Source organism: Mauremys mutica, chromosome 11 (assembly GCF_020497125.1).
Source record: "Mauremys mutica isolate MM-2020 ecotype Southern chromosome 11, ASM2049712v1, whole genome shotgun sequence".
In the NCBI taxonomy this organism is placed as follows: domain Eukaryota; kingdom Metazoa; phylum Chordata; order Testudines; family Geoemydidae; genus Mauremys; species Mauremys mutica.
The window spans coordinates 39,338,340-39,362,351 of record NC_059082.1 but is presented as its reverse complement, the minus strand read 5'-3'; the positions used below and the strand labels follow the sequence as shown (position 1 = coordinate 39,362,351).

At 56.4% G+C, this 24,012-nt stretch overlaps 1 protein-coding gene across 4 annotated transcripts in view; it reads left to right on the top strand.

Annotated features, from left to right (window-relative positions):
* SHF (Src homology 2 domain containing F) overlaps positions 1-24,012 on the top strand; it is a 63,149-nt gene that overhangs the window by 19,232 nt on the left and 19,905 nt on the right. For all 4 annotated transcript variants that reach the window (XM_044981160.1, XM_044981161.1, XM_044981162.1 and 1 more), the window contains exons 2-4: positions 10,754-10,883; positions 19,455-19,673; positions 22,667-22,804. In XM_044981160.1, coding sequence (XP_044837095.1) covers positions 10,754-10,883; positions 19,455-19,673; positions 22,667-22,804 — 487 coding nt within the window. The remainder of the gene's footprint in view (positions 1-10,753; positions 10,884-19,454; positions 19,674-22,666; positions 22,805-24,012) is intronic.

The window sequence follows — 24,012 nt, the reverse complement described above, 5'->3', positions numbered from 1 at the left end:
TCACCCCTCCGCTAGCGTTGAAAGCTACAGGCACCTGCAACCCCCTTTACTCTCATGCTGTCTCTGCTGTTGCTCCCAAGTGCTGTGGCCCTGATGCTGACACGAAGCATCCCTCCACTGGATGCCTGCTCATGCCCCACTCCCTGGCTTTGCTCGTGTAAGGGACTGGGGCGTAGGCAGTCTGGCCTAGTAGGCACAGCTGGGCTGGTGTCCACAAGGCGAAAGCGGTCGTGAGGTGACAGTCAGCAAGCAGGTAATTGTTAGAGCTGGGATCAATAGGCAAGAGTCAGGGTCACAGTCAGGCCAGAGTTGGAGCTGGAGATCTGAAAGCAAGGTGAGGTCTGGCGTTGCTGCAGACTAGAAGTCTGCATGGATGCCCAGATAACTTCCTGCCTCCCTGTCCTGCCAGTGTTAAATAGTGAGCACAGGCCAATCGGAACACCACTGGGTGCTGCTTTCCCTCTGGATTCTTTGGACAGTACTTTCTTCAGCGCCTAATATCACAGCATTCCTTGGATGTGGCTCTTCATTGCTTCCTGGTGGTGATGTGGGAACATCAGCTATGCCAGGTTCCGGATTCCCAGGTTCTAGTCCCATGGATCCTTGCTTTAGTCATCCCTTTCAGGGGTGCCTTTCCTCCGGGTTGGCCCCAGGCCTGGTTTGGCCAGATGGTCTTGATAAAACCCTTTTACCAGTTCCAGGGCATGAACATGGGCAGCAGGTTCCCAGGAACACACTTCGCTTTTCATCCCTCCCAAGGGATGAGGTAATAGTCTCCTTCTCTGCAGTTTAGAGCCTAGCATAGCATGGACTATTTTCCTCATGCCCTTGGACATAGTATGGGGGGTGGGGGTCGCTGTTGGAACCAGCTGGGAAAGGAATCCTCTGTGTAAGGCTTCAGAAGGGATACATGGAAAGTAGGATGTATCTTAAGGAACTGAAGGAGCTGCAGTTTGAAGGTGATGGTGTTGATTTGATAACAGATCCAGAATGGTGTGAGGAACAGGTGGTCTATTTTGCACAATGGCCTGTTTGTAGGCTGGTGTTTGCCTGCAAACAGCCCACTGTCGGAGCCTTCCCGGCATTGACGGTTCACCTACTGCTTGTAGTCCTTTTTCGCATCTTCAAGGTGGTCCTTAAGTGCCTGAATATGATGAGTGCATTGGATCCAGTTGGTGGCTGCTACGTTGGGGGAGGCTTCTGGCAAGGCTGGGTGGAAGCCACGGTGGAATCCATAATTTGCAAAATAAAATAAAAAGAAGACGACGACTATTCTGCCCCTTGGAGGCCTTGTCGGCATTATTATATGAGAACTCGGCACAAAGCAGGAGGGAGAACCAGTTATCTTGATGGCAGTTGATAAAGCACCTTAGGTATTGCTCTAGTGCGGGTTTCTCCCTCTCTGTCTGTCCATCTGTTTGAGGTGGTATGCAGAGGATTTTCATGCCCAAAAGCTTGAGACAAACTGTGGATCTCAGTCTCAGTTGTCATGGCAAAGAAGTGAATATAGCCAAACCACTAGGTAATAGTGACCATAATGTAATTAAATTTAACATCTTTGGGTGTGGGGAGGGGATACCAAAGAACTCCACCACAGTAGCGTTTAAAAGGCTAGTTAAATGGAAATTAAAAGGAACAGTCACAAGAGTGAAATGCTGCAAGGTGCATGGAAACATTTTAAAAACACCATAATAGAGGCTCAAATTAAATGTTTACCTCAAATAAAAGAAAAAACAGTAAGAGGACCCAAAAAATGCCACCATGGCTAAATAAAAGAGTGAAAGAGATCGTTAGAGGCAAAAAATCATGCTTTACAAATTGGAATGTGACATTTCTTATGAAAATATGCTTATGATATGAATGACATACATAAGTGAGATATACTTAATGCAAGATGGCTCATGTAAGATATCATTGGAAAGGTTATGATTTACTGAATGTGATTATCCAATTTGTATGCCTGTATCATTTCTGTATCTGAAGTTAGGAATATTAACTATGTATCTGCAAAAACAATGAGGAGTCCTTGTGGCACCTTAGAGACTAACAAATTTATTTGGGCATAAACTTTCGTGGGCTAGAACCCACTTCATCAGATGCATGGAGTGGAAAATACAGGAGCAGGTATAAATACATGAACGGATGGGAGTTGCCTTACCAGGTGTGAGGTCAGTCTAACAAGACAATTCAATTAACAGCAGGATACCAAGGGAGGAAAAATAACTTTTGTAGTGGTAATGAGAGTGGCCCATTTCAAACAGTTGACAAGAAAGTGTGAGTAACAGTAGGGGAAAATTAGGGTTGGTTTTGTAATGACCCAACCACTCCCAGTCTTTATTCAGGCCTAATGTGATGATGTTCAGTTTGCAAATTAATTCCGGTTCTGCAGTTTCACATTGGAGTCTGTTTTTGACATTTTTTTGTTGAAGAATTGCCACTTTTAGGTCTGCTATTTAGCGCCCAGGGATATTGAAGTGTTCTCCTACTGGTTTTTGAATAATTCCTTTTGTCAGATTTGTGTCCATTTATTCTTTTGCATAGAGACTGTCCACTATGGCCAATATACATGGCAGAGGGGCATTGCTGGCACATGATGGCATATGTCACATTGGTAAATGTGCAGGTGAATGAGTCCCTGATGGTGTGGCTGATGTGGTTAGGTCCTATGATGGTGTCCCTTGAATAGATATGTGGACAGAGTTGGCATCCAGGTTTGTTGCAGGGTTTGCTTCCTGTGTTGGTGTTTTTGTTGTGTGGTGTCAGAGTTCCCTCTCCACTCTGAACTCTGGGGTACAGAGGTGGGGACCCGCATGAAAGACCCCCTAAGCTTATAAGTACCAGCTTAGGTTAAAAACTTCCCCGAGGCACAAATCCTTTCCTTGTCCTTGGACAGTATTGCTGCCACCACCAAGTGATTTAGACAAAGATTCAGGAAAAGGACCACTCGGAGTCCCTTTTCCCCAAAATATCCCCCCATGTCCCTTCACCCTTTTCCCTGGGGAGGCTTGAGACTAATATACCAATTGCCTTTAATATAAGTACAGACCGGACCCCCTTTATCTTTAGGACACTAAAATCAATCAGGTTATTAAAAGAAAGAACTTTTTTATAAAGAAAAAAGTAAAAGAATCACACCTGCAAAATCAGGATAGAAGATAACTTTACAGGGTAATAAAAGATTTAAAACACAGAGGACTCTCCTCTGGACTCAACTTTACAGTTACAAAAAACAGGAATAAAACTACCTCTTAGCATAGGGAAAATTCACAAACTAAAACAAAAGATAATCTAACGCATTTCCTTGCTATTACTTACAGTTTCTGTAATTTTAGATGTATCATTTCAGGATATTTTTAGGAGCTGGTTTACCTGCTTGGTCTCTCTCTTTGTCCCAAGAGGGAACAAACAAAGAGAGCACAAACAAAACCTCCCCCCCCCAGATTTGAAAGTATCTTATTTCCCCATTGGTCCTTCTGGTCAGGTGCCAACTAGGTTAATTGACCTGATTAACCCCTTACAGATAAGGTGATTCTGTACCTCTGGCCAGGAGGGATTTTATGTTACTGCATACATAAAGGTTGTTACCTTTCCCTTTATATTTATGATATGTGGTGTGTAGTTGCTGGTGAGTATTTGCTTTAGGTTGGGGGGCTGTCTGTAGGCGAGGACTGGCCTGTCTCCCCAGGTCTGCGAAAGTGAGGGATCGTCCTTCAGGATAGGTTGTAGATCCTTGATGATGCACTGCAGAGGTTTTAGTTGGGGGCTGTAGGTGACAGCTAGTGGTGTTCTGTTACTTTCTTTGTTGGGCCTGTCTTGTAGTAGGTGACTTCTGGGTACCCTTCTGGCTCTGTCAATCTGTTTCTTCACTTCACCAGGTGGGTATTGTAGTTTTAAGAACTCTTGATAGAGATTCTGTAGGTGTTTGTCTCTGTCTGAGAGATCGGATCAAATGTGGTTGCATCTTATAGCTTGGCTGTAGACAATGCTTCGGTTAATGTGGTCTAGATGAAAGCTGAAGGCATGTAGGTAAGTATAGTGATCAGTAGGTTTCCGGTATAGGGTGGTGTTTTGCCCCTACTCTACTTGTGCTACATTGATGACATCTTCATTATCTGGACCAATGGGAAGGAGTTCCCTTGAGGAATTCCACCAGGATTTCAAGAATTTCCACCCCATCATCAACCTCAGCTTGGACCAGTCCACACAAGAAGTCCACTTCCTAGACACTACAGAGATAATAAGCAATGGTCACATAAACACCACCCTGTACCGGAAACCTACTGACTGCTATACTTACCTACATGCCTCCAGCTTTCGTCCAGACTGCATCACACGATCCATTGTCTACAGCAGTGGTCCCCAATGCGGTGCCCGCGGGCGCCATGGCGCCTGCCGTGGCATTTATGTGCGCCCGCCTGGTGCCCAGCAGGGGAGAGAAGCCGCGGCCCGGCGCCTGCCGGGGACAGAGAACTCCTGGGCCCGCAGGCTGCGGATGCCAGTGTTCTCTGGCCCCGGCAGGCACGGGGCTGCGGCTTCTCTCCGGCTTCTCCAGGGCTGCAGGCTGTGGGCGCAGTTCTCTGTCCCTGTAGGGGCGGGACCGCAGCTTCTCTCCGGCTTCAAAGCAGGCTGTGGGCGCCGGTGTTGTTGGTCCCCGGCAGGCGCGGGGCCATGGCTTAAGCTGGAGAGAAACTGCGGCCCCATGCCTGCCAGGGACAGAGAACTCTGGGGCTGCAGGAGGCGCGGGGCCCGCCTAGTGCCCAGCATTGGAGAGAAGCCAGGCCCTGGCGCCTGCTGGGGACAGAGAACACTGGCACCTGCAGCCCCGGAGAAGCCGGGGAGAAGCCGTGGCCCCGCGCCTGCCAGGGACAGAGAACACTGACGCCCGCAGCCCTGGAGTTCTCTGTCCCCGGCAGGCACGGGGCCGTGGCTTCTCTCTGGCTTCTCCGGAACTGCAGGCTGCGGGCTCCAGTGTTCTCTGTCCCCGGCAGGTGCCGGCCCACGGCTTCTCTCCAGTTTCGAAGCCAGAGAGAAGCTGCGCCGCGCCCCCCCCCACCCACCGGGGACAGAGAACTCTGGGGCTGCAGGCTTAATTCTATGGTAAAGTAAGAATAATAAATATATTTGGACCAGCAGTTCAACAATCCCCCAATCAGGGCCCAGCTGGCCCTTATAAGAGGGCAGTGGGCCAGGAGCACAGACACTCTCTCTCTAGATGTGGAAAGGGATGGGCCTGGCTGCTAGGAGCTAAGCAGGGTACCGAGGCTGGAGCAGGCCTGGGGGAAGGCCAGAGGGGCTGGGATGCTCCGGCCTAGAAACCCCCCCGGCTGCAGATCTTGTTAAAGGCCAAGGAAAGGGTACTGGGGTTGCAGAGGGCAGCCCAAGAGTAGGCAGAGGCAGCAGGTCCAAACCCCCCTTGCCGGTGATGAGTGGCATTTACACTGCAGTCTGTCCCAGGGAATGGGGGCTAGGTGATGACTGGCAGTGGCCATAGACTGAGGTGAGGTGGGGATAGAGGGTGAGGGTTCCCTGGGGAGGGGAGACCCAGATCTGTGAGGGTACTGCCAGGGGGCAGCACCCCAGCCTGAAAGGGGCACTGGGGTCCAGGAGGGACTCGGGCCCAGCAGCAAGCGGGACACCAGCCTGCAAACACTAATTCCCTGGACGACCAGCAGGAGGCGCCGCAGGGGTGAGTCCTGCCCTGTGACACAGCCCCAGGCTGAGGTGTCCTTAGAGGAGGTTTTGGAACAAATTGATAGATTAAACAGTGATAAGTCACCAGGACCAGATGGTATTCACCCAAGAGTTCTGAAGTGAAATCGCCGCCTCCGTCCACCACCGAACAATGGGGGCTGTTCCTGCCAATCTTTGCTTCTCTGGATAGGGACAGAGCGAGTCACAGATGCTCTAGATCCAGAGCCTGTTGCTGCTGCAGCTCCATCCGACCACTTGTGGCCATGCAGCTGAGCCGCAAGCTTCCATTTTGATGTACATGTGGCTGATTATTCAGAGGTGTTGTGTGCTGCTAAAGAGCGGCTGTGCTCCTCCCCAGGCATGGCTGCATTGCAGCAATGATGGCTGTGAGTAGAATGATTCCTGACTGTTCTCTGTAAAGGGCTTTAGGATCGTCTGGCAGGGAAAACACTAGAGAAATGTAAGATATTGTTTATAATAATAATAATCAGTCTTCTTTTTGTTGTGTTTTGCCACATCACTGACAGAACACGTGTGCATGTACACATTCCTGCACTGCCAGAAAATGCATTTCCTGCACTAATGCGAATGTCCCGTGCGCTCTGCGACCGGTGAATCCCATGGTGAGCTGGGGGCCCTTCGTGGGTAGGGTAGGAGCTCCAGGGCTTAGAATGGACAGCATGGGAGGTATTCCCATCTGCAGGGCCCTGGTCACTTTCCTGCTGTGTTCCTAGGCTCTGGCTATTGTTACTCGGTTTGCAGGACAGGAAAGAGGAAAAGGGCTTGTTTTAAACAGATTATAATGAATGCACGTGACTCTGTGACTAGCCCAGGCCTGTGTCACACAGCAAGTGACCATGGGATGGCGCTGCGGCACCCAGGGGCCTCATCCACATGCATCCTCTGAATGCAGCATTGGTCCCTAGGGAGAGAACTATCTGAAGTGGAAATGCTTGAACAAATATGAAGTGGAAATATATTTGCACAGGGGGCAGGGGTGACTGCTTAGTGCTGATGCCGCAGGAGATCCAGTGAGCACTGCAGGTCTGGGATGACAGCGCAGAGCCGATACCACAGGAGATCCAGTGAGTGCTGCGGGGCTGGGGTGACTGTGCAGTGGTGATACCGTAGGAGATCCAGTGAGTGCTGTGGGGCTGGGGTGACTGTGCAGTGGTGATACCGTAGGAGGCCAGTGCATGCTGCACCTGGAGATGAAGATGAGAAGTGGAAATGAAGTGCATCATGTTCGGAGGGCCAGTGGAGGTGGCAAGGCAGGTCAGATACTACCCTGCACTCTGCACAGCTCGCAGGGGACAATGGAGGAGTCTGGGAAGATGGCGGCACAGTCCCCAAGGTGGGAGACAATGGGATTCGATCATCCTAAGAGGGAGGACGAGTCATATTCATGGTGTGGGAAGATGAGGCAGGTTTGAGACAGAGCGGGGTTTCAGACTGATGTTGGGGCCATCTGGGCTCAGGAGTGTGTGGCCTTTTGGCCCTGGGACTGGTCACTTTTTGTTAAGCTCTTCAGAGGCATCCGGTCATGGGACAAAAGGGAGGGGGCAGGGTTCTGACAGTGCTGAGTGTGGGCTTCTGACTGAAGGAAGGCTCTGCAGGAAACCGGACTTCAAGCACAGAGCCCTGGCCTGTGCTCAGCCCACATCTGAGGATCCCATGTTAGACCCCTCCAGAGGGGCATGGCCTTGCCTGAGCCATCGTGAATCCTGGTCCTATGGGCAGATCCAGGGTGTCTCCCAAAGCAGCCATGTGCCTCCTGGAGCAAGCCAGTGCAGCATCGTGCGTGGACTGGTGTGACCCCTGTAGTCAGCCTCTGCCTGGGACGATGGGAGATCCCATCAGGTGTCTGAGGAGGGGAGATTGCACGCCATGTCTGGGGGCACTGGCTGGGAGCCAGGGCAGATGCGGACTGAAGAACCAGTGTTGGAATAGACCCATCAGCTCCCACCTCACGCACCATCCCTGGGTCCTGGGCAGGCCGTGGGCCTTACAGTGTGTCACTGCAGGTCTCCTGTGCTGGGGACATGGTTGGGGGCTTCCACCCTTTCCTGGGTGGTGGTGGCAATTCCACAGCCCAGCCCAGTTCATTGTCAGGGCTTGGCTTCAGTCTGGCTAGGCTAGAGTTTGGTGGAGGGGTGTAGCTGAGTTGCCTAACACCATTATCAGTGCCAGTCTGGATGTGCCACAGATATCGGATTCTGCTCTAGACTCAGCTGTACCCGCTGCGGCTATAGCCCAAGGGGGTCTGGCTGCTGCTCAGGCCCCATGTGCAGGTGCTGAGCCTGGTGCAGGGGCTAAGGGGATGAATGCGCCTTCCCATCCAGGGCTGCTCCAACTCGCTTCTTGACTGTGCCTGCCCCTGTGGTCTTTGGGCACAGGGCCTGGGCCTGGGCCCTGCCCTCCACCCCATAGGCCCCCCCAGTTCTGTCTCTTGGCACAGGCCTCTGTGGCGTGGGAGTTCCCAGTGGGCCTGTTGCTCCGTGCAGCAGTTTGCAGACAGACCTTAGCAGGTGGGGATCCTGTCTTGTGTGTGCTGGGTTCTGCCAGCCTGTGAGAAGGAGAGGGGGGCCTGGAGCAGAATGGCATGTCTGCAGCCCCTCGTTCAGCCTGGGATTCCCCTGCCCCAACCCAGGCTTCGTGTGCCGAGGCAGGGATTCCTCTGTCTGTGCTGTGCAGCAGCCCTCCCTTCAGGTGTAGTGTTCAGTGGAGCTCTGCAAGAGCCTCACCCTTAGGAGAGCGGAGGGGACGGCCAGGGCTTTCAGCCCCTGCCAGGAATAATGCTGGGGCTCAGGCTCCTGTCCCCTTCCTCACACTAAGATAGCGTCTTCCCCGCCTCTGCGTCTAGGAGCGAGGCTTGTGGCCCCCACACGCTGAGCTCTGCCTGGGCTTGGCAGCTGTTGGTTTTGTTGAGCAGGTGACAAGTGGCAGCTGCCTGAGGGGCTAGTGCAGTGGGGCCTGCTCCAAGTAGCAGGCGATGCCTGAGCTGGCCAGAGCCCAGGGCAGAATCCGGCCCCACAGCACACTGGCTTGTCTGAGTTTAAGGATCCCAAGCCATGGGGCTTCCATTTCTTGCCTAGTGCAGTTTGTCTGCAGCCTCCTAGCACAGAGCACCCCTTCCTAATTAGCCTACAGGTTCCCAGCTTCAAATCCATCCCATTAGTCCCAGTTAACCCCCTTGTAATTCCCCTATCTCTTACCTGTTCTTGCCCTTCAGGTGCTGCTAGGAGTGCCCTTTGGCAAGGCTCTGTCTGGCTGGTTCTTTGGCTCTGTCCCTGTAATTTGGTTCCTGGGTGTCCTGCCATCTCTTCTGTTGCAGATAAAACTCTCGGACTGTCTTTCCGAATACCCTCCCCTTGTGGGCTCTCTGGTCTGTGTTATCCAGAACGCCGGGGCTGGGAGCTCCCACATCTCCCACCTTCTTGCTGCCCAGGGACACAAATAAAAACACATTCACTGACTCTGCTGCCTTTGTCATGAGGCCAATTCATACCTACTTGTCCCAAAGTGGTGCAGATGCTGGGATATTCAGAGCTGGTCTGGAGGGAGCCCTAGAAAATACCCAGCGAGAGCATTGTTGACCTGCCACCTCTCCTAACTGGTGTTTGCAGTACTTTTGATGTGGGGCTGCCTGCCCCCCAGTGTGTGCAGGAGGACTGTGCGTTGTGTCTGTTGTGGGGCAGCAGCAAGGTGTGCGTGCACATGTATCTTTCCAGACTTGCACATGATAACTTGCCCAGCTCCTGGTGCTGCAGCCCCCCATGGTAGGTCAGTCAGTAACCCAGCCTTGCACACCCCCAGGCAGGTAAGCGCTGTAGTGAGTGTGCTCGGGAAAGCCCAGTGCTGGTACTGTGTGATTGACAGTTGTGTTATCAGTGAGCATCTGATTAATAAAAGTGTTTTCATCTGTTTGGTCTCCAAGCCCGATTGCTGGAGGACAAAGGCTGGGTGGTTCCCACGGCTGGGGCCCCTGGCTGGCATCTGGAAATGCAGTCTGGCTGCAAGGTGTCCTGATCTGCCCTGCCGCTTGGTTCATGGAGCCAGCCTGGCTCCTGGCCAGATCAGTGGGTGATAGGCGTATTCTGCCCACGATTGTGCCTGTGCTCTCGGTGGTTCCTGATCCATTACCTGTTAGCTCCCTGGTGCGCTGAGCACTTTGCTGGCCGTTCTCCAGGCCATGCAGACCTGCTCAGGCCCCCTACTCCCTTTCATTCACCAGCTCACTCCATGCTGGACAGAGGTTTAGTCTGCTCCAAGCCGGGCTTAGGGACATCCTGGGCATGTGGCCAGTGACTTCCCTGGGGCCAGGATCGTGACTAGTGGTGTGAGCCAGGGCCTCTCTCCAGCAGAGCTCCCCACATCACTAGCACTGGGGCAGCAGAGCCAGTGGGAGTGACCCAAGCCCTTGGGTAGAAGTTCCTTGGATTTGCAGGGATAGAGAGAGACAAACACATTAATGTGCAGGGGACAGGATGTTCCAAGGCTTTTCCGCTGCCCCCATCCCCCCATGGGCACTGAGATACTGTAGGGATTGGGGAGCTCTGCTGGACACTGATCATTTAGAGGCTAGACCCTGTCCCTGTCCCTTCCCCTCCCCAGGGACCCTCCCCGGTGGCTAGCTGCCTGATCCCGTGTACCGTCAGCAGGGCTGGTATGAACCACTGCTGGCGGCATCTCTCATTCTACACTGCACTCACTGCCCCACCCTGCTTGGTTCCCATAGCGGGTGGGAGACCCTGTGGGCCTGAGAGGCAGGGGCAGGTTGCGACCTTCAACAGAGAAATGCCAGGCAGCTGCAATGGAGCAGGAGAGGGCAGCTTCCCAGCTGCCAGGAACTGACTTGGACATTTCAGCAGCCCGCTGGCCAATGGCCCATGAGCATATTTATTGGGGCCCGCTGCTCTCTCTGTGACCTGTGCGGGCGTAAAGAGTTTACCCAGCCTGAGGAGTTTACTCACTCCTTGGGGAGTGTCCATGCTAGGCAGAGGGGGGCAGGCTGTTGCGGGGTCCAGGTCTCTAACCCTTCTCGTCTTCTCCCTGCTGGCAGGTGATTGTCCTCGAGGACTATGCGGATCCCTTCGATGCCAAGCAAGCAGCCAGTGGCCAGCCGGGGCAGGAGAAGGTGGCAGAAAACGATGGGTACATGGAGCCCTACGAGGCCCAGAAGATGATGGCTGGTAAGGGCAGTGTTTTGTACCACGGGAGCAGTGCTGCTGAGCTTCGCCGGCTCCAGGCTGTCCCTGCTGACCTCTCTTCATGCAGCCTGGGACAAGGGCCTGTGCTGGGCTGCAGGGGAGAAGGGACCTTGGCATTGCATAGACTTTGGCCCTCGCTGCAGGGGGAGCTGCCCTGGTCTGGCGCACGGCTTTCCTACCACGGCTATAGCTAGCCCGATGGGCAGAGCCCGTGCTGCCAGGCATGCCCTGCTCAGCCACTCCGCATGGGGACTGCTGTGTCCATGCAGTGCGGTGCTGGTTTGGTACGGGCACAGGGCACTCAGGTGGGGGGCGCAAAGGGCTGCTTCCAGGCTCTGTGTGTTCTGGGTGGTTTTCACACGTTGGGGGGTGCCTGCCGGCGCTGTGTGAGACTCTGAGACAAACTCCCATTGTTCCTCCTGTTGCATCCCATCACTCATCTGGTTCCCAGGAGCTCAGGCCATGTTCAAACAGCTGAAAGCAGCACACAGGAGTCTCTGCTGGGCGCTGGGATACTGACCCCTGCCAATCCTGCAGCTGGGTGCCGTTGGGTGGGATTGCCGATCACCATGATGGTGCCACCCCGGCAGCCACCCCCAGGGGAGACACATGCACCTAGGCAGATGCTCCTTGATGTATTCCTAGACCAGCTGCAGTTGGTGGAGCAATGTTTCTTGGCCTGGGCGACAAGCAAGTATGGGCATGGCAGGCTCATGGGGCAGAGCAGGTATGAGCAGCAGGGGCGGGTTGGGGGGGGCTCATGGGGCAGAGCCTGGATGAGCAACAGGGGCGGGTTGGGGGGGCTCATGGGGCAGAGCCGGGATGAGAAGCAGGGGCGGGTGGGGGGGCTCAGGGAGCAGAGCGGGGATGAGCAGCAGGGGCGGGTGGGGGGGCTCATGGGGCAGAGCCGGGATGAGCAGCAGGGGCGGGTGGGGGGGGCTCATGGGGCAGAGCCGGGATGAGAAGCAGGGGCGGGTGGGGGGGCTCATGGGGCAGAGCCGGGATGAGCAGCAGGGGCGGGTGGGGGTGGTCATTGGGCAGAGCTGGGATGCGCAGCAGGGGCGGGGTGGGGGGGCTCATGGGGCAGAGCCTGGATGAGCAACAGGGGCGGGTGGGGGGGCTCATGGGGCAGAGCCGGGATGAGCAGCAGGGGCGGGGGGGGGGGGCTCATGGGGCAGAGCCGGGAGGAGCAGCAGGGGCGGGTGGGGGGGGTTCATGGGGCAGAGCCGGGATGAGCAGCAGGGGCGGGTGGGGGGGCTCATGGGGCAGAGCCGGGATGAGCAGCAGGGGCGGGTGGGGGGGGCTCATGGGGCAGAGCCGGGATGAGCAGCAGGGGCGGGTGGGGGGGGCTCATGGGGCAGAGCCGGGATGAGCAGCAGGGGCGGGTGGGGGGGGCTCATGGGGCAGAGCCGGGATGAGCAGCAGGGGCGGGTGGGGGGGCTCATGGGGCAGAGCCGGGATGAGCAGCAGGGGCGGGTTGGGGGGGCTCATGGGGCAGAGCCGGGATGAGCAGCAGGGGCGGGTTGGGGGGGCTCATGGGGCAGAGCCGGGATGAGCAACAGGGGCGGGTGGGGGGGGCTCATGGGGCAGAGCCGGGATGAGCAGCAGGGGCGGGTGGGGGGGCTCATGGGGCAGAGCCGGGATGAGCAGCAGGGGCTGCAGAAGGCCACTGCCCTGTACGGCTGTGCTGTGCTGCCCACCCCCGCCCCAGAGCTGCAGCTCCAGGTATCAACACAAGGGTCCTCCTCTGAGGGGATGTGCATGGCTGTTACCATGGCGAAGCCCCAGCTCCCAATTGTTCCCGGTCAGTAGCCAACTGCTTTGATGTTGGTAAAACAGGTATCGGGGCTGCTGGCAGGGAGAGTGGGCTGCTGCCCAAGCAATGCACAGGAGGGTGGCAGCTGCGAGCTCTTGGGGTTCCCAACATGTGTAGGGGAGTGACACAGACCTGCCCGGGTGGGTATATTACCCCTGGATCTAGCCATGTTTTCAGTGTGTCACTGAAGGGGCTGGGTGGGGTCTCTGCCGAAAGCTGCAACAATTTTAGAGCTACGTAAGGTAGAATATCTTCCCCGTCGACCCCGGCTCGAAGGACAACAGTCTGTCACTGTGTAAGAGGAGACAAAGAGCACAAGGCGTTATCCACTGAGGTGACTCTGCCAGCAAGAGCCATCTCAGGAGCGCTGCCTCCCAGCCTCCTCGCAGACAAGAGCTGTTCAGAACCTGTTGGGGTGAGAAATCCCGGAGCAGACAGGAAAGGAACTTGTTAATAAGAGGAGGTGCTAGTTTGCGTCATATGTTTTTCTTTTACTTGGAACCTGATTTGTCCAGATCTTTTCCTCACCTTTATTTTGAATCTGCACTTCGAGCTCTCTTAAACAAACGTCACCAGAGAGATGTCTGAGTGCCTCGTGCTGAGGAGATGTTGAACTGAGCTGAAGCTGGTGAAGTGGGGTGCGCCGCTTCTGCAGAGGCAGCGGGTCGGTGTACCTTGCGGGCGCCCAGAAGAAGGGGGACTGGCCATGCGAGTGTAACAGAGCGGGGGTATACATTGCAGAGAGAAAGAGGGGCTTGGAGTGAAGTGCCTGTGTTGCCTGCAGCCAATGGCTGGGGAGAGTTTCCTTGGAGGGGGGAGGGCACAGACAGTTCCTTCCTGCTGTGAACAGATGGTAGCAGTTCACCTCAGATCTGAGGTAACCCTGACAAGTGTCACACGGGGCCATTGCTGGGACCCAGATGCCTGTTATTTGCTCCCCCTCCAAGCTTTGGAGTTCATCTACAGAAAGGGATGTTGGTCCATGTCCTGCCAGGCAAGGCTGGTCGCCTGGGCAGGGTCATTAACATGCATTTGGCCCCTGATGCCAGGATCTCAGAAACTCACCCACTTCATGCCATGTAAAAGGGCAATGGACATTCCCATGGACGTTAATGATGTTGTGGTTCCAGCTGTGGTCGCTTCCCAGGTTAGGGCCTCTTATGTGGCCAGGAGAAGGCGCCGTGAAGGGACCTGTAGAGCTGCAGAATTGCTGGTGAGGGAGAGGTGTTGGAAAGCCTGAAAGGAAGGTGGAGGTGTCTCGTAACAGCTGGAGACCTCTGAGAGCTCTGCCTTGTGTGACTGGCGCTGGGTGTGTCCCACCCAATGCTGCCCCACTGGCAGTGGCAGCATCCCCTTCGGACTGGCGAGGGACAGGTGCTCAGTAGAGACTGAAGGATGAGGTGCAGCAGGAGGAATGATGGTAGTTTGACCCTGAGTTCCACAGACACAGGCCGCTGCTGGCTGGGGTTGGAGGTGGATGGACCCTCCTGCTCCTTCTGAACAGCCAGAAGACGGGCCGCCAGACCCCCGGGAACTAGGGTCAGGGAAGCTTATAGTTTGAAAGCAGGGTTCAGGAGAGGCCAGTGAGTGTGTGACCCCTTATGGACAGTAGCATGCTGGGCCTGCATGCCAGAGTGTATTCCAGCCCTCCTCGCTGCACTGCAGTCAGGTGGCTTCCTAGCCCCGCGCAGCTTGGGAACATTTGAACTGCTCCTGGGAGGGGAAATTGTTTTGTGCTAGCACCGGCGAGATGCAGAGGGGGTGCAAGGATGGGACCTGGATGGGGAATTCTCTTCTTGGCAAGCGCTCCGGCATATGTTCCTCCAGGGAAGCGCCATCTGTTCACGTTCTCTGTTTCCAAAGCATTGGCCCTAGTTTTTCAGTAAATGGGACCGCTTGCCAATACAGGCAGCGACTAGGGTTTCTCGAGTGGTCTCGTTTGTGCAGATTGCCCTTGAGGTTCAGGCGGAGCGGGCACCTCTCGAGTGGGATCCATGTGGCCGCAGGCTGGAAGAGCAGCGTAGTCAACTATTTCACTGGGTCAGATCCAAACAAGGCCCGATGCTGTGTAGAGAACCTCCTGCGCCATTGGCATGACCAATGCTCTGGCAAAAAGGAGGAAGAGAATTTGCTCTCTCCTGCCTTCCCAGCCAGCTCTGTTCAGCCAATGGCTGGGAGCGTGCAGCCTTCAGAACAGCAACATGCCACAACGTGGGGGTGTTTGGGTTGTAATTGTCCTTGCGGCGTTGGATGGGGGACACTGTCTGCCCCGTGTGGTTGTGGGAGTGACTGGTACCCGCTGTGCTTTTTAGCACCTGGCTTGTTTTGGGGGCTGGGGCCAGATCAGAGAGCCCCGTGTCCTCCAGCAAACGGGTTTGTCTGGGTCACGTCCAGTGTCCTTTCTGGCACATCTCTGTTCGCCCCTGCCCTCCACCTTGGTCCCCCGTCCATCTGTTGCTCGTGCCTGTCTGGCCCCATGATCCCTTTCCTCTGGTCTTCTGCCCTCTTTGCCATTTGCTGGGATTGTTCACTGCTTTGCTGCCTTCCCTGCTCCGGGAACTGGCCAGTGGGAGTGCAGAGCCAGTGCTCAGGGCGGGGACAGCCTTGCGGCTCCCCCACCTATGAGCCGGACCTGCTGGCCGCTTCCGGGTTGCAGCGCGGAGACAAAGCCAGAGGAAGGAACTAGCCTGCCTTAGCGCCACAGCACCACCAACCGGACTCTTAACAGCCCAGGTGGAGGTGCTGACCAGCGCCGCCAGGGTCCCTTTTCAACCGGGTGTTCCAGTCAAAAACCAGACACCCGGTCACCCTACACACACCCCAATGTCACAGTCAGCAATGACTCTCAGCCAGTGTTGTAAAACAGAAGGTTTATTAGTCAACGGGACACAGCGTAGAACAGATCTTGTTAGCACAAAAATCAGAAACATTCAGTAAAGTCCATCTTGTGGGGGGGGCAGCAGGGGCGGCTCTAGACATTTCGCCGCCCCAAGCACGGTGGCATGCTGCGGGGGAGGGCTCTGCCGGTCGCCAGGAGGGTGGCAGGCGCCTCCGGTGGACCTCCCGCAGGCGTGCCTGCGGAGGGTCCACTGGTTCCGCGGTCCACTGGTCCTGCGGCTTTGGTGGACCTCCCGCAGGCACGCCTGTGGGAGGTCCACCGGAGCCGCAGGACCAGCGGACCCTCCACAGGCACGCCTGCGGGAGGTCCACCAGAGCCACCTGCCGCCCTCCCGGCGACCGGCAGAGCGCCCCCCGCGGCATGCCACCCCAAGCACGCGCTTGGCGTGCTGGGGCCTGGAGTCGCCCCTGGGGGGCAGAGCCCTGGGCTCCCCTCCCCCCCAAGTCCCAAACCAGGAGACTGATCAGTTTCCACCAGTCCAGCCTCAGTCATGCCCAGCTGCCCTGCCCCCATCCTTTGTCTCTTTCCAGGGCAACCAGGTCACCTGGTCTTTTTGTTCTCCAACACCTTTGGCTGGCTTCTTGCAGAGGAGGGGGCCCAGCCATCAGTTGCCAGGATACATAGTGTTGGCCATTCTCTGTGCCCAGGCAGCCAGTCAGCAATCACACCTGCCCTCTTGGGGTCTCTGCAACGATCACACACCCTTATCCCATAACAGATACTTGAGTAATACATAGGGGAAACTGAGGCACACATAGTATTCAGAGAAAACAGTAAGAACATTCCCACTTCGTCACAGGGCCCCCCATGGACTGATACACTGCACTGCTATGTACCAGGATTGTGCTGCAATGAGGGAGACCCCCATTCCATGGGCAGCCCTGGTTGTTATGCTTATAAGAAGCACACAAATCTTTTTAAAAAGGAGATAAGGCAATACGCCGTGACTGGCGTCTTATTTTCTCACTCCCTTCTTCTTGCGATTAGGCTCATCAGCTCAGCTGGCCTCTCTTATTAACTCACACCCTTGCATACCTCACTCGTACAAAGAACAACTATACATCCGTCCACTAAGCAATTAGAGGAAACAGCACAGAGACTGTTGAATAATTTGCTAACAAGCAGCCCTGTAACAGAGCATCATGATTTTGAAACATATCCATCTCATTTACTACTTTAATTCATAAGACAAATTACTACTAACTTAATAAATCAGGGCAACTTTGTCAGCTATTTTTATTGGGGATGCTTTGGCTAACATGGTCAGTCAGTGCTGCCTGGTGACATGGGCAAACTCGACTGTTGCCTTTGCCTGTAGTGCTCGGGTGGCGAACGGTGGGAGGGAGCTGCATTCAGGGCGCTGGCTGGCTGGTGATGGAGACAGCTGCTCTGTATTCATTTGGTCCCTCTCACCTGTATGCACAGGCCTTTTCTCGCCTGCTGCCCCTACCCAGCCTGTTTCCTACAGCCCAGACACACTGCTGGTCCCACTGGAGTGAACTCACTCTGGCAACTGCAAGTGCACTAGGGACATAGGCCCCTCTCCTCCTCCCTGGCAGAGCTCTGCCTCTTGGCGCTGTGCTGAGCAGCCTGGGCTCGGGGCCCAATTGGCACTGTTTGCCCCTGGGTCACTGTGCCCCAGATGCCCTGGGGCATCTACACGGGGACCTTTGCTCTGGAGTCTGGGCCCTTGCAGCATTGATGACAGGTTTAGAATTGCCTCCCTGTTTTAACCTGCAGACGCTCCTGGGCCTGGCACAGGGTAAGGGAAAGCAGAGGTGCACTTTGCTTGCCACGGCTATGCCTGCCTGCCCTGTGGCTGCCCATGCTCCATAGTGGGTGAACGTGCCACCTCTGACCTCAGAGAGCGCACTAGAGCCAAGGGGCAAGGGCCACAAGTGTATTTCAGACCCCTGGTAGCCAGCATTTGCCCTGCACCATGGGGAGATGCTGAAGCTTGAGTTATGCCCCTGGCCCTGTTCACAGCACCACAGACGGGCAGCACGGTCTGACACAAATGTGTCATTCTGCACAGAGTGACACCAGGGCTATCCCATGCTTCCGCCTGCAGAGCCAGGTGTCGATTCACTGACACTGGTGAGGGCTGGGCATCCCCAGGGGACTGCTCGCTGGGTAATATAACATGGGTTTATGGGAAATAGATCCCTGTCACACTAACTTGATATCTTCTTTTGATAAGATCATTGGTTTGGTTGATGAAGGTGCCAGTGTTGACGTGAACATGCTTAGACTGCCGTAAGGCGTTTGACTTGACACCACACGACCTTTGGATTAGAAAGCTATAAAATAACATGGCACACATTGAATTAATTAAAAGCTGGCCAACTGATAGGTCTGAAAATGTAACTGTAATCGGGGAATCGTCATCAGTTGGGTGTGTTTCTAGTAGGGGATTGGTCCTTGACCTTACACTATTTATCATCGTTATCAATAACCTGGAAGAAAACATAAAATCATCATGGGTCAAGTTTGCAGATGACACACACGTTAGGGGAGTGCTAAATAATAGAGGACCAGGTAACTGATACAGAGCAATCTGGGTTGCTTGGTAAATTGGGCGCTAGCAAACAATATGCTTTTGATATGGCTAAATGTAAATGGATATATCTGGAAGCAAAGAATGTGTGTTGTATTTTTGTGATGGGGGCTCTATATTGAGAAGCAGTGACTCTGAAAAAGATCTGGAGGGTGTGGTGGATAATCAGCTGAACATGAGCTCCCAGTGTGATGCTGTGGCCAAAAGGACTAATGTCATCCTTGAATGCAGAAATGGAAATCTCAGGTAGGAGCAGAGGTTATTTTGCCTCTGTGTTTGGCACTGGTGTGACCACTGCTGGGATCCTGTGTCCAGTTCTTGTGCCCACAATTCAAGGAGGATGTTGATAAGTTGTAGAGGGGTTAGAGAAGAGCCGGGAGAATGATTACAGGATTAGAAACCTGCCTTGTTGTGATAGATGGAAGGAGCTCAATCTGATTAGTTTAGCCAAGGGATGGTTAAGGGGTGACTCGATCACAGTCTATAAGTACCTACATGGGGAACAAATATTTAATAGTGGGCTCTTCAATCTAGCAGAGAAAGGTCTAACACCATCCAGTGGCTGGAAGTTGAAGCTAGACAAATTCAGATTGAAAATAAGGTGTAAATTTTTATCAGTGAGAGTCATTAACCATTGGAACAACTTACCGAGGGTCGTGGTAGATTCTCCATCATTGTCAATTTTTCAATCAAGATTGGATGTTCTTCTACAAGATCTGCCCTAGGAACTATGATGGGGCAGATCTCTGGCCTGTGCTATACAGGAGGTCAGACTAGATGATCACAATGGTCCCTTCTGGCCTTAGAATCTATGGGGGGAAAACCTCTGAATCTTCTTCCAGGGCCAGTCGTTCCTCTCTACGGTTCTGGAAGGTGTGTGCAGGGTTCTTTGCCTTGCAGGCTGGGGATTATGGGAAGCGGGGTTGGAGCATGGGAACCTTAGGATCAGGGGCTGGGATGCGGGTCACAGGGACGTTCAGGGCACCTGTGCAGGTCACAGGTAACTCCCTTATGTGCTGGCAGATTCTGAGACTCAGTCTTGTTTAGCGAAACGTCTCCAACGCCCCAGAGTACCTCTCATGCCGTCTGGGTCTCTGTCTCCAGCCCCAGCCCTGGCAGTGCAGGTGTCAGCCCTGGCCCAGCGTGGAGGGGGCTTGGCAAGCTGTGACTGCAGCCGGTGGTGGAGCCCTATGCCATGCGGGGCGGGGCGCTCAGCCTTTCAGTGACATAGGCAGGGCTTGGAAAGGAGCTCATGGTGTTCTCCCTTCTCCCTCCTGCCAGAGATCCGCCTGAAGGGCTCCCTCGAGGCCCCTGGCCAGCCGCTGCCCCTGTACGACACACCCTATGAGCCAGTGCCCAATGGGCTACCCCCAGAGAGCGAGCGCCCATCCTGTGCCCGGCCCCGGGAGTCGCGGCTGCCCCAGGACGATGAGCGCCCACCCGAGGAGTACGACCAGCCCTGGGAGTGGAAGAAGGAGCGCATCTCCAAGGCCTTTGCAGGTGAGGGGGGCAGGGCCCTGGCATGGGACTTAGCTGCCCTGGGTGGGAGAGGGGCAGCCTTGCTGGGTCAGGCGGAAGGGCCTCACCCTGCCAGAACCCCACTGGCCCATCCCTAGGGGCTCCCCGTGCCCCCCCCCATCTGTGTGGCATGGGGCAGTTCCAGCCTGCCCTGCCTTGCTCCTGGGCTCACATGCACACTCATTGCCTTCTGCTGCCTGACTCAGTGTCCAGGCTTCCTGGTAGGCTCTGAGCCCTCCAGCGGTGGGGCATGGGCACCCATGCCACTCGCATGGGAATCCTGGACTTGGGACCGGGCAAGGAAACTTTTTGGCAGTCTCCGCGGTGAAGCTGCCCGTCTGCTCTGGGCCCCCCTGGGAACCAACTCCTGCATGTTCCGTCTGGCTGCTCGTGGCCCCCTGTGGTGCTGGGGGCGGGTGGCAGATCCCTAGGGCCCTGCTGGCTGCCATGTTATTGTTCCCTTCTTCCCTGCATAGTGCTTGCTACTGCCCCAAGGGCAGGACATCCACAGCTCCCCGTCCTGGGCTTCCCTGCCCTGGGCTGTCTCTGGGCCTTCGGTTTGGGAGTCCCAACCCCCCCCCCCCCCCCCCACACACACACACAGTTATCTCCCTGCTGGGGATTGATTGCGTTTGGGCTGGCTAATGGGGAAATCCATGCAGCGCATTAGCGCCCAGCTCCCCCAGCAGTGCTCGCTAATTGCCCGGCTCTTATCTTAGCTGCAGTTTAATTGCAATAGCTCAGCTGTGCCAGGGCATGTGAGTGAGTGATGGGGACCAAGGCTGCCTGGGCACCTCTCTCTGGCACGGGGTGCCAGTAGCATTGGGCATGAGCCAGGGTTGGGGCTCAGCACCAGCCACACTGATTCCTGCACTCGGCTTCGCTGGAAACTCCCCAGCTTCCCTGGGTTTGCATCCCCTTCTCTCTCTGGGTCCTCACAGCCCGTCTCCCTGGTGGACACTCACTCTTTGTCCAGGCCTTGGTGAGGAAGTGGGGCGACACCCTCCCCTTGGCACTGGGCCTGCACCCGTCTCACTCCCCACAGCATGGGCAGAGCAGGTGCTTCGCTGCATGCCCTACTGAGGATATAACCTAGTGCCTGTCCTGCCCAATCAAACACCCCAAATCAGGCACTTCCTGTCTGGCTTTGCAAGCACCTCTCCCTGTGCACTGCGTTGGGGTGGGGGACATGGCACCTCTCCCTCCCTACCAGCCGGCCATGGCAGTGGAGCTGGGTGGGGCCTCCATGCCCCCTGTGTCTCATGCCACTTGCAGCCAAGGGGCTGGACGACTGCCCTCCACCGCTCCCTGCTGTCCTATCGGCCCAGGGCAGGAGGGAGCTGTGCCCCACTTGCCTGTACATCCATGCCCCAGGGTTCTGGAGCAGTGCCCCCCAAGGAAAGCCCCCTGCAGAGATGTCAGTAAAAGAGTTGGGGCAGTTTCCCCTATGCCCAGGCTGTGCAAGGGCTGGCATCCTGGGCATGGGCTGGCTTGCTGCTGTCCCTGATTATCTGGAGGAGCGATGTGGGGCTGGCATGGCACATTGTAACAGCAGCCTGGGGTGGCAGGAGAGGATTGGTCCCGTGCTATGCAGGAGCTGCTGTGGCACATCCCCCAGGGCTCTGCTCGCTCTGCTGAGCTCGGTGTGTGTGATAATGCTTGCTCTGTGCTCACTCCCTTAGCACCAGGCTCTGCACCCACAAGGAGCTGAGGGCTCGGCACTAACCCTGAGCCATCCCATGGGCATGGCCATGTTTCCTGGGCCACTGCACTTTCCCTGGAGAGAGGGCACCATTCGGGGCTAGGGTGCAGCCAATCCTGCTGCCCACTCTGCTGACCCACAGCAGCCATGCCCCAGCCATGAGCACCACAGCAAAATCCCCCTTGGCCATCTGGGAGCACTGGGGTAGGAAGAACCTGGGAAGAGGGGAGGCCAGCCGGGAGATTGAGAGGGGGGGGCATGGCATGCTCTGAGAGAGGATTCAAGAGGTGCTGAGATGGAATTGGGTGGGACAGGCCAAGGGGAGGGAGCCCAGGGAGTCAGATGCCCCACCACCACCTCCCCAGCATGGAGCTAGGGGCCAGTGGCCAGCCTGGGCTGCAGGCAGGAGGGGCAGACAGGAGTGCTCCAGGGGCTGGCTGCATTGGGAGCTGCTGAGCTGTGGAGGGGGCAGGGCCCTAGCAGGGGGAGCACGGTAGGAATGTGGATGGGCGCCAGCCAGGTGGGAGGAGGGGTGGGCTTGTCTGTGCTGAGCTCCAGGAGAGGCCACAAGGCTGCCATGGAGGATGAGGTGATTGGGAAGGGTGGGTGCAGCGCAGGGGGTGCTGGGTCTGTCCAGAATGGGATTTAGGGTTTGGGTGTCCCCTGCTCTCTGGCGAGAGCCCGGGTGGATGGGGGGGCTCAGCTGGGGACACTGAGTGTGGGTGGCCAGACGCTCCCGCCCAGGGGCCACAGTGCTGCGAGAGCCGGAGGTGTGGTGTGCTGGGACACCGACGCTCTGTCCCTGGCTCTTCCCCTGCCCTGGTCCGTAATGGGGCAGCTGCTGCCAGGCTGTGGGTGCAGCAGGGCAGTTTGCTGAGGACTCTCAGGTGTGTGTAGCGCTTCGCTAGCAACTGCACAGGCCCCGGCCCCTTGGCGCGGCAGGAAGATCCAGGTATCTCCCGTGATTCCCCTTGTGCCTCCACCCTGCCCCATCTGGGCACTGCCCTGCACACTGGCGTCTAGGGCAAGCCCTGGTTTGCAGCCTTGACCAGCCTGGGAGTGCCAGCCTGCAGAGAGGAGCTGGAAGCCAAGTGTGGGGCAGGGCACGTGGGGACTCAGAATGGCCATGTGGCTGTGTCCCCCAACCCTCCGCTCTCCCCACACCACCTCCTGCCCACCTCCTCCGAACCCTGGGTGCCAGGACAGCTCCAGCCAGCTCATGCTCGCGCTCTCTCTCTCTTTTTCTCTCTCTCTCTCTGCTGCCTCTGTCCAGTTGAGATCAAAGTGATCAAAGACTTGCCGTGGCCTCCCCCCGTGGGACAGCTCGACAGCGGCGCAAGCCCCCCCGCCAGCGAGGCCCACGCCCCTGCGCACCCCCGCCAGCCCCAGCACAGCCATGAAGACTCCAACGGTGGGTCGCCCTCAACGGTGCCCAAGGCCACGCGCTCCCACAACGGGGGGTGGCTGGGAAGCTCCAGCCGGTGCAGCGCATGGGCCCTGCCCCAGATGGGCAGCTGCGTGGGTCCCCCCCACCACCACCACCACACACACCCATTCGCAGGACATCCTTAATGGTGCCAGCAAGAGATGGATATGGAGACTGAGTTACTGCTCGGCAGCGACCACACGCTGCGGGGGGAGGGGGGCAGTGCCTGGCACGGGCACACACTGCAGCACAGAGAGTAGCCCCATGCAGCCTGGCACAGACCACAACCCCCAGGAAGCCAGATGCACGATGCCCATAATGCTGGGAGCACAGTGCAGTCCCGGACCTGAGTGGCATCGGGGTGAACATGAGACCCAGAAAGGAGATGGTATGTGGGTGGGGAGACACAGCGCCCGGGGGAGGGGCAGGGTCATTGTGACAGCTGGGTGTGTACATGCTGGGGGAGGGCCCCTGGCACTGGGGCCCGTGTTCAGGGCGCACAGGCCTGACTAGGTAATTCTGATGCCCCCAGACAATGAGGGGCAACCCCGTTGTGCCTGGCGCTGCTGAGCCTGTGCCAGGAAGGAGGGAGAGACCAAAGTAAGGTCTGGTACAGAAAGGTGCCAGAGCCATCCTCCCCAGGTGGGGTGCCCTGCTGCAATGGAAGGATCAGGGCTGGGGCTGAGCCTCACAGTCCCACTACCTGGGACTCTGCAAGCCGGGCAGCGCCCAACACTGGCTGTAGTGCTCATAACCCAGCATGCTGGGAGCACCTGCTGCTGCAGCAAGGCGTGCTCCAAACCCCCCTGGATGTGCCCAGTGCCCTGGGCCCAGGCCTGTTCTCAGCAGGGCCCCAGTGCTCTGGTCTGAGACAGGCAGCCTGCATTGACACTGATCAAACCAAGCTGTTTCCTTGGCCTGCTGGGGCCCTGTCCGAATCCCCCAGAATGCACTGTTCTGGGAACTATGGGGTAGGTACCCAGAGGGCATGGCAGTGGAGATGGATTAGAGCAGCTTGAGCGTGACTGCAGGGCCCTGCCATGAATTAGTCGGGCTGGTGCAAAGTGAACCCTGGTCACGCTGGGCAGTGTTTGTCCAATGCCCGAGCAGAAAGACAAGAAGTGGGGGTTAGTTCCTGCAGGGGTGTGTGGGGAATCTGCCGTGCTGTGCTGGAGGACGGCACTGATGGAGCA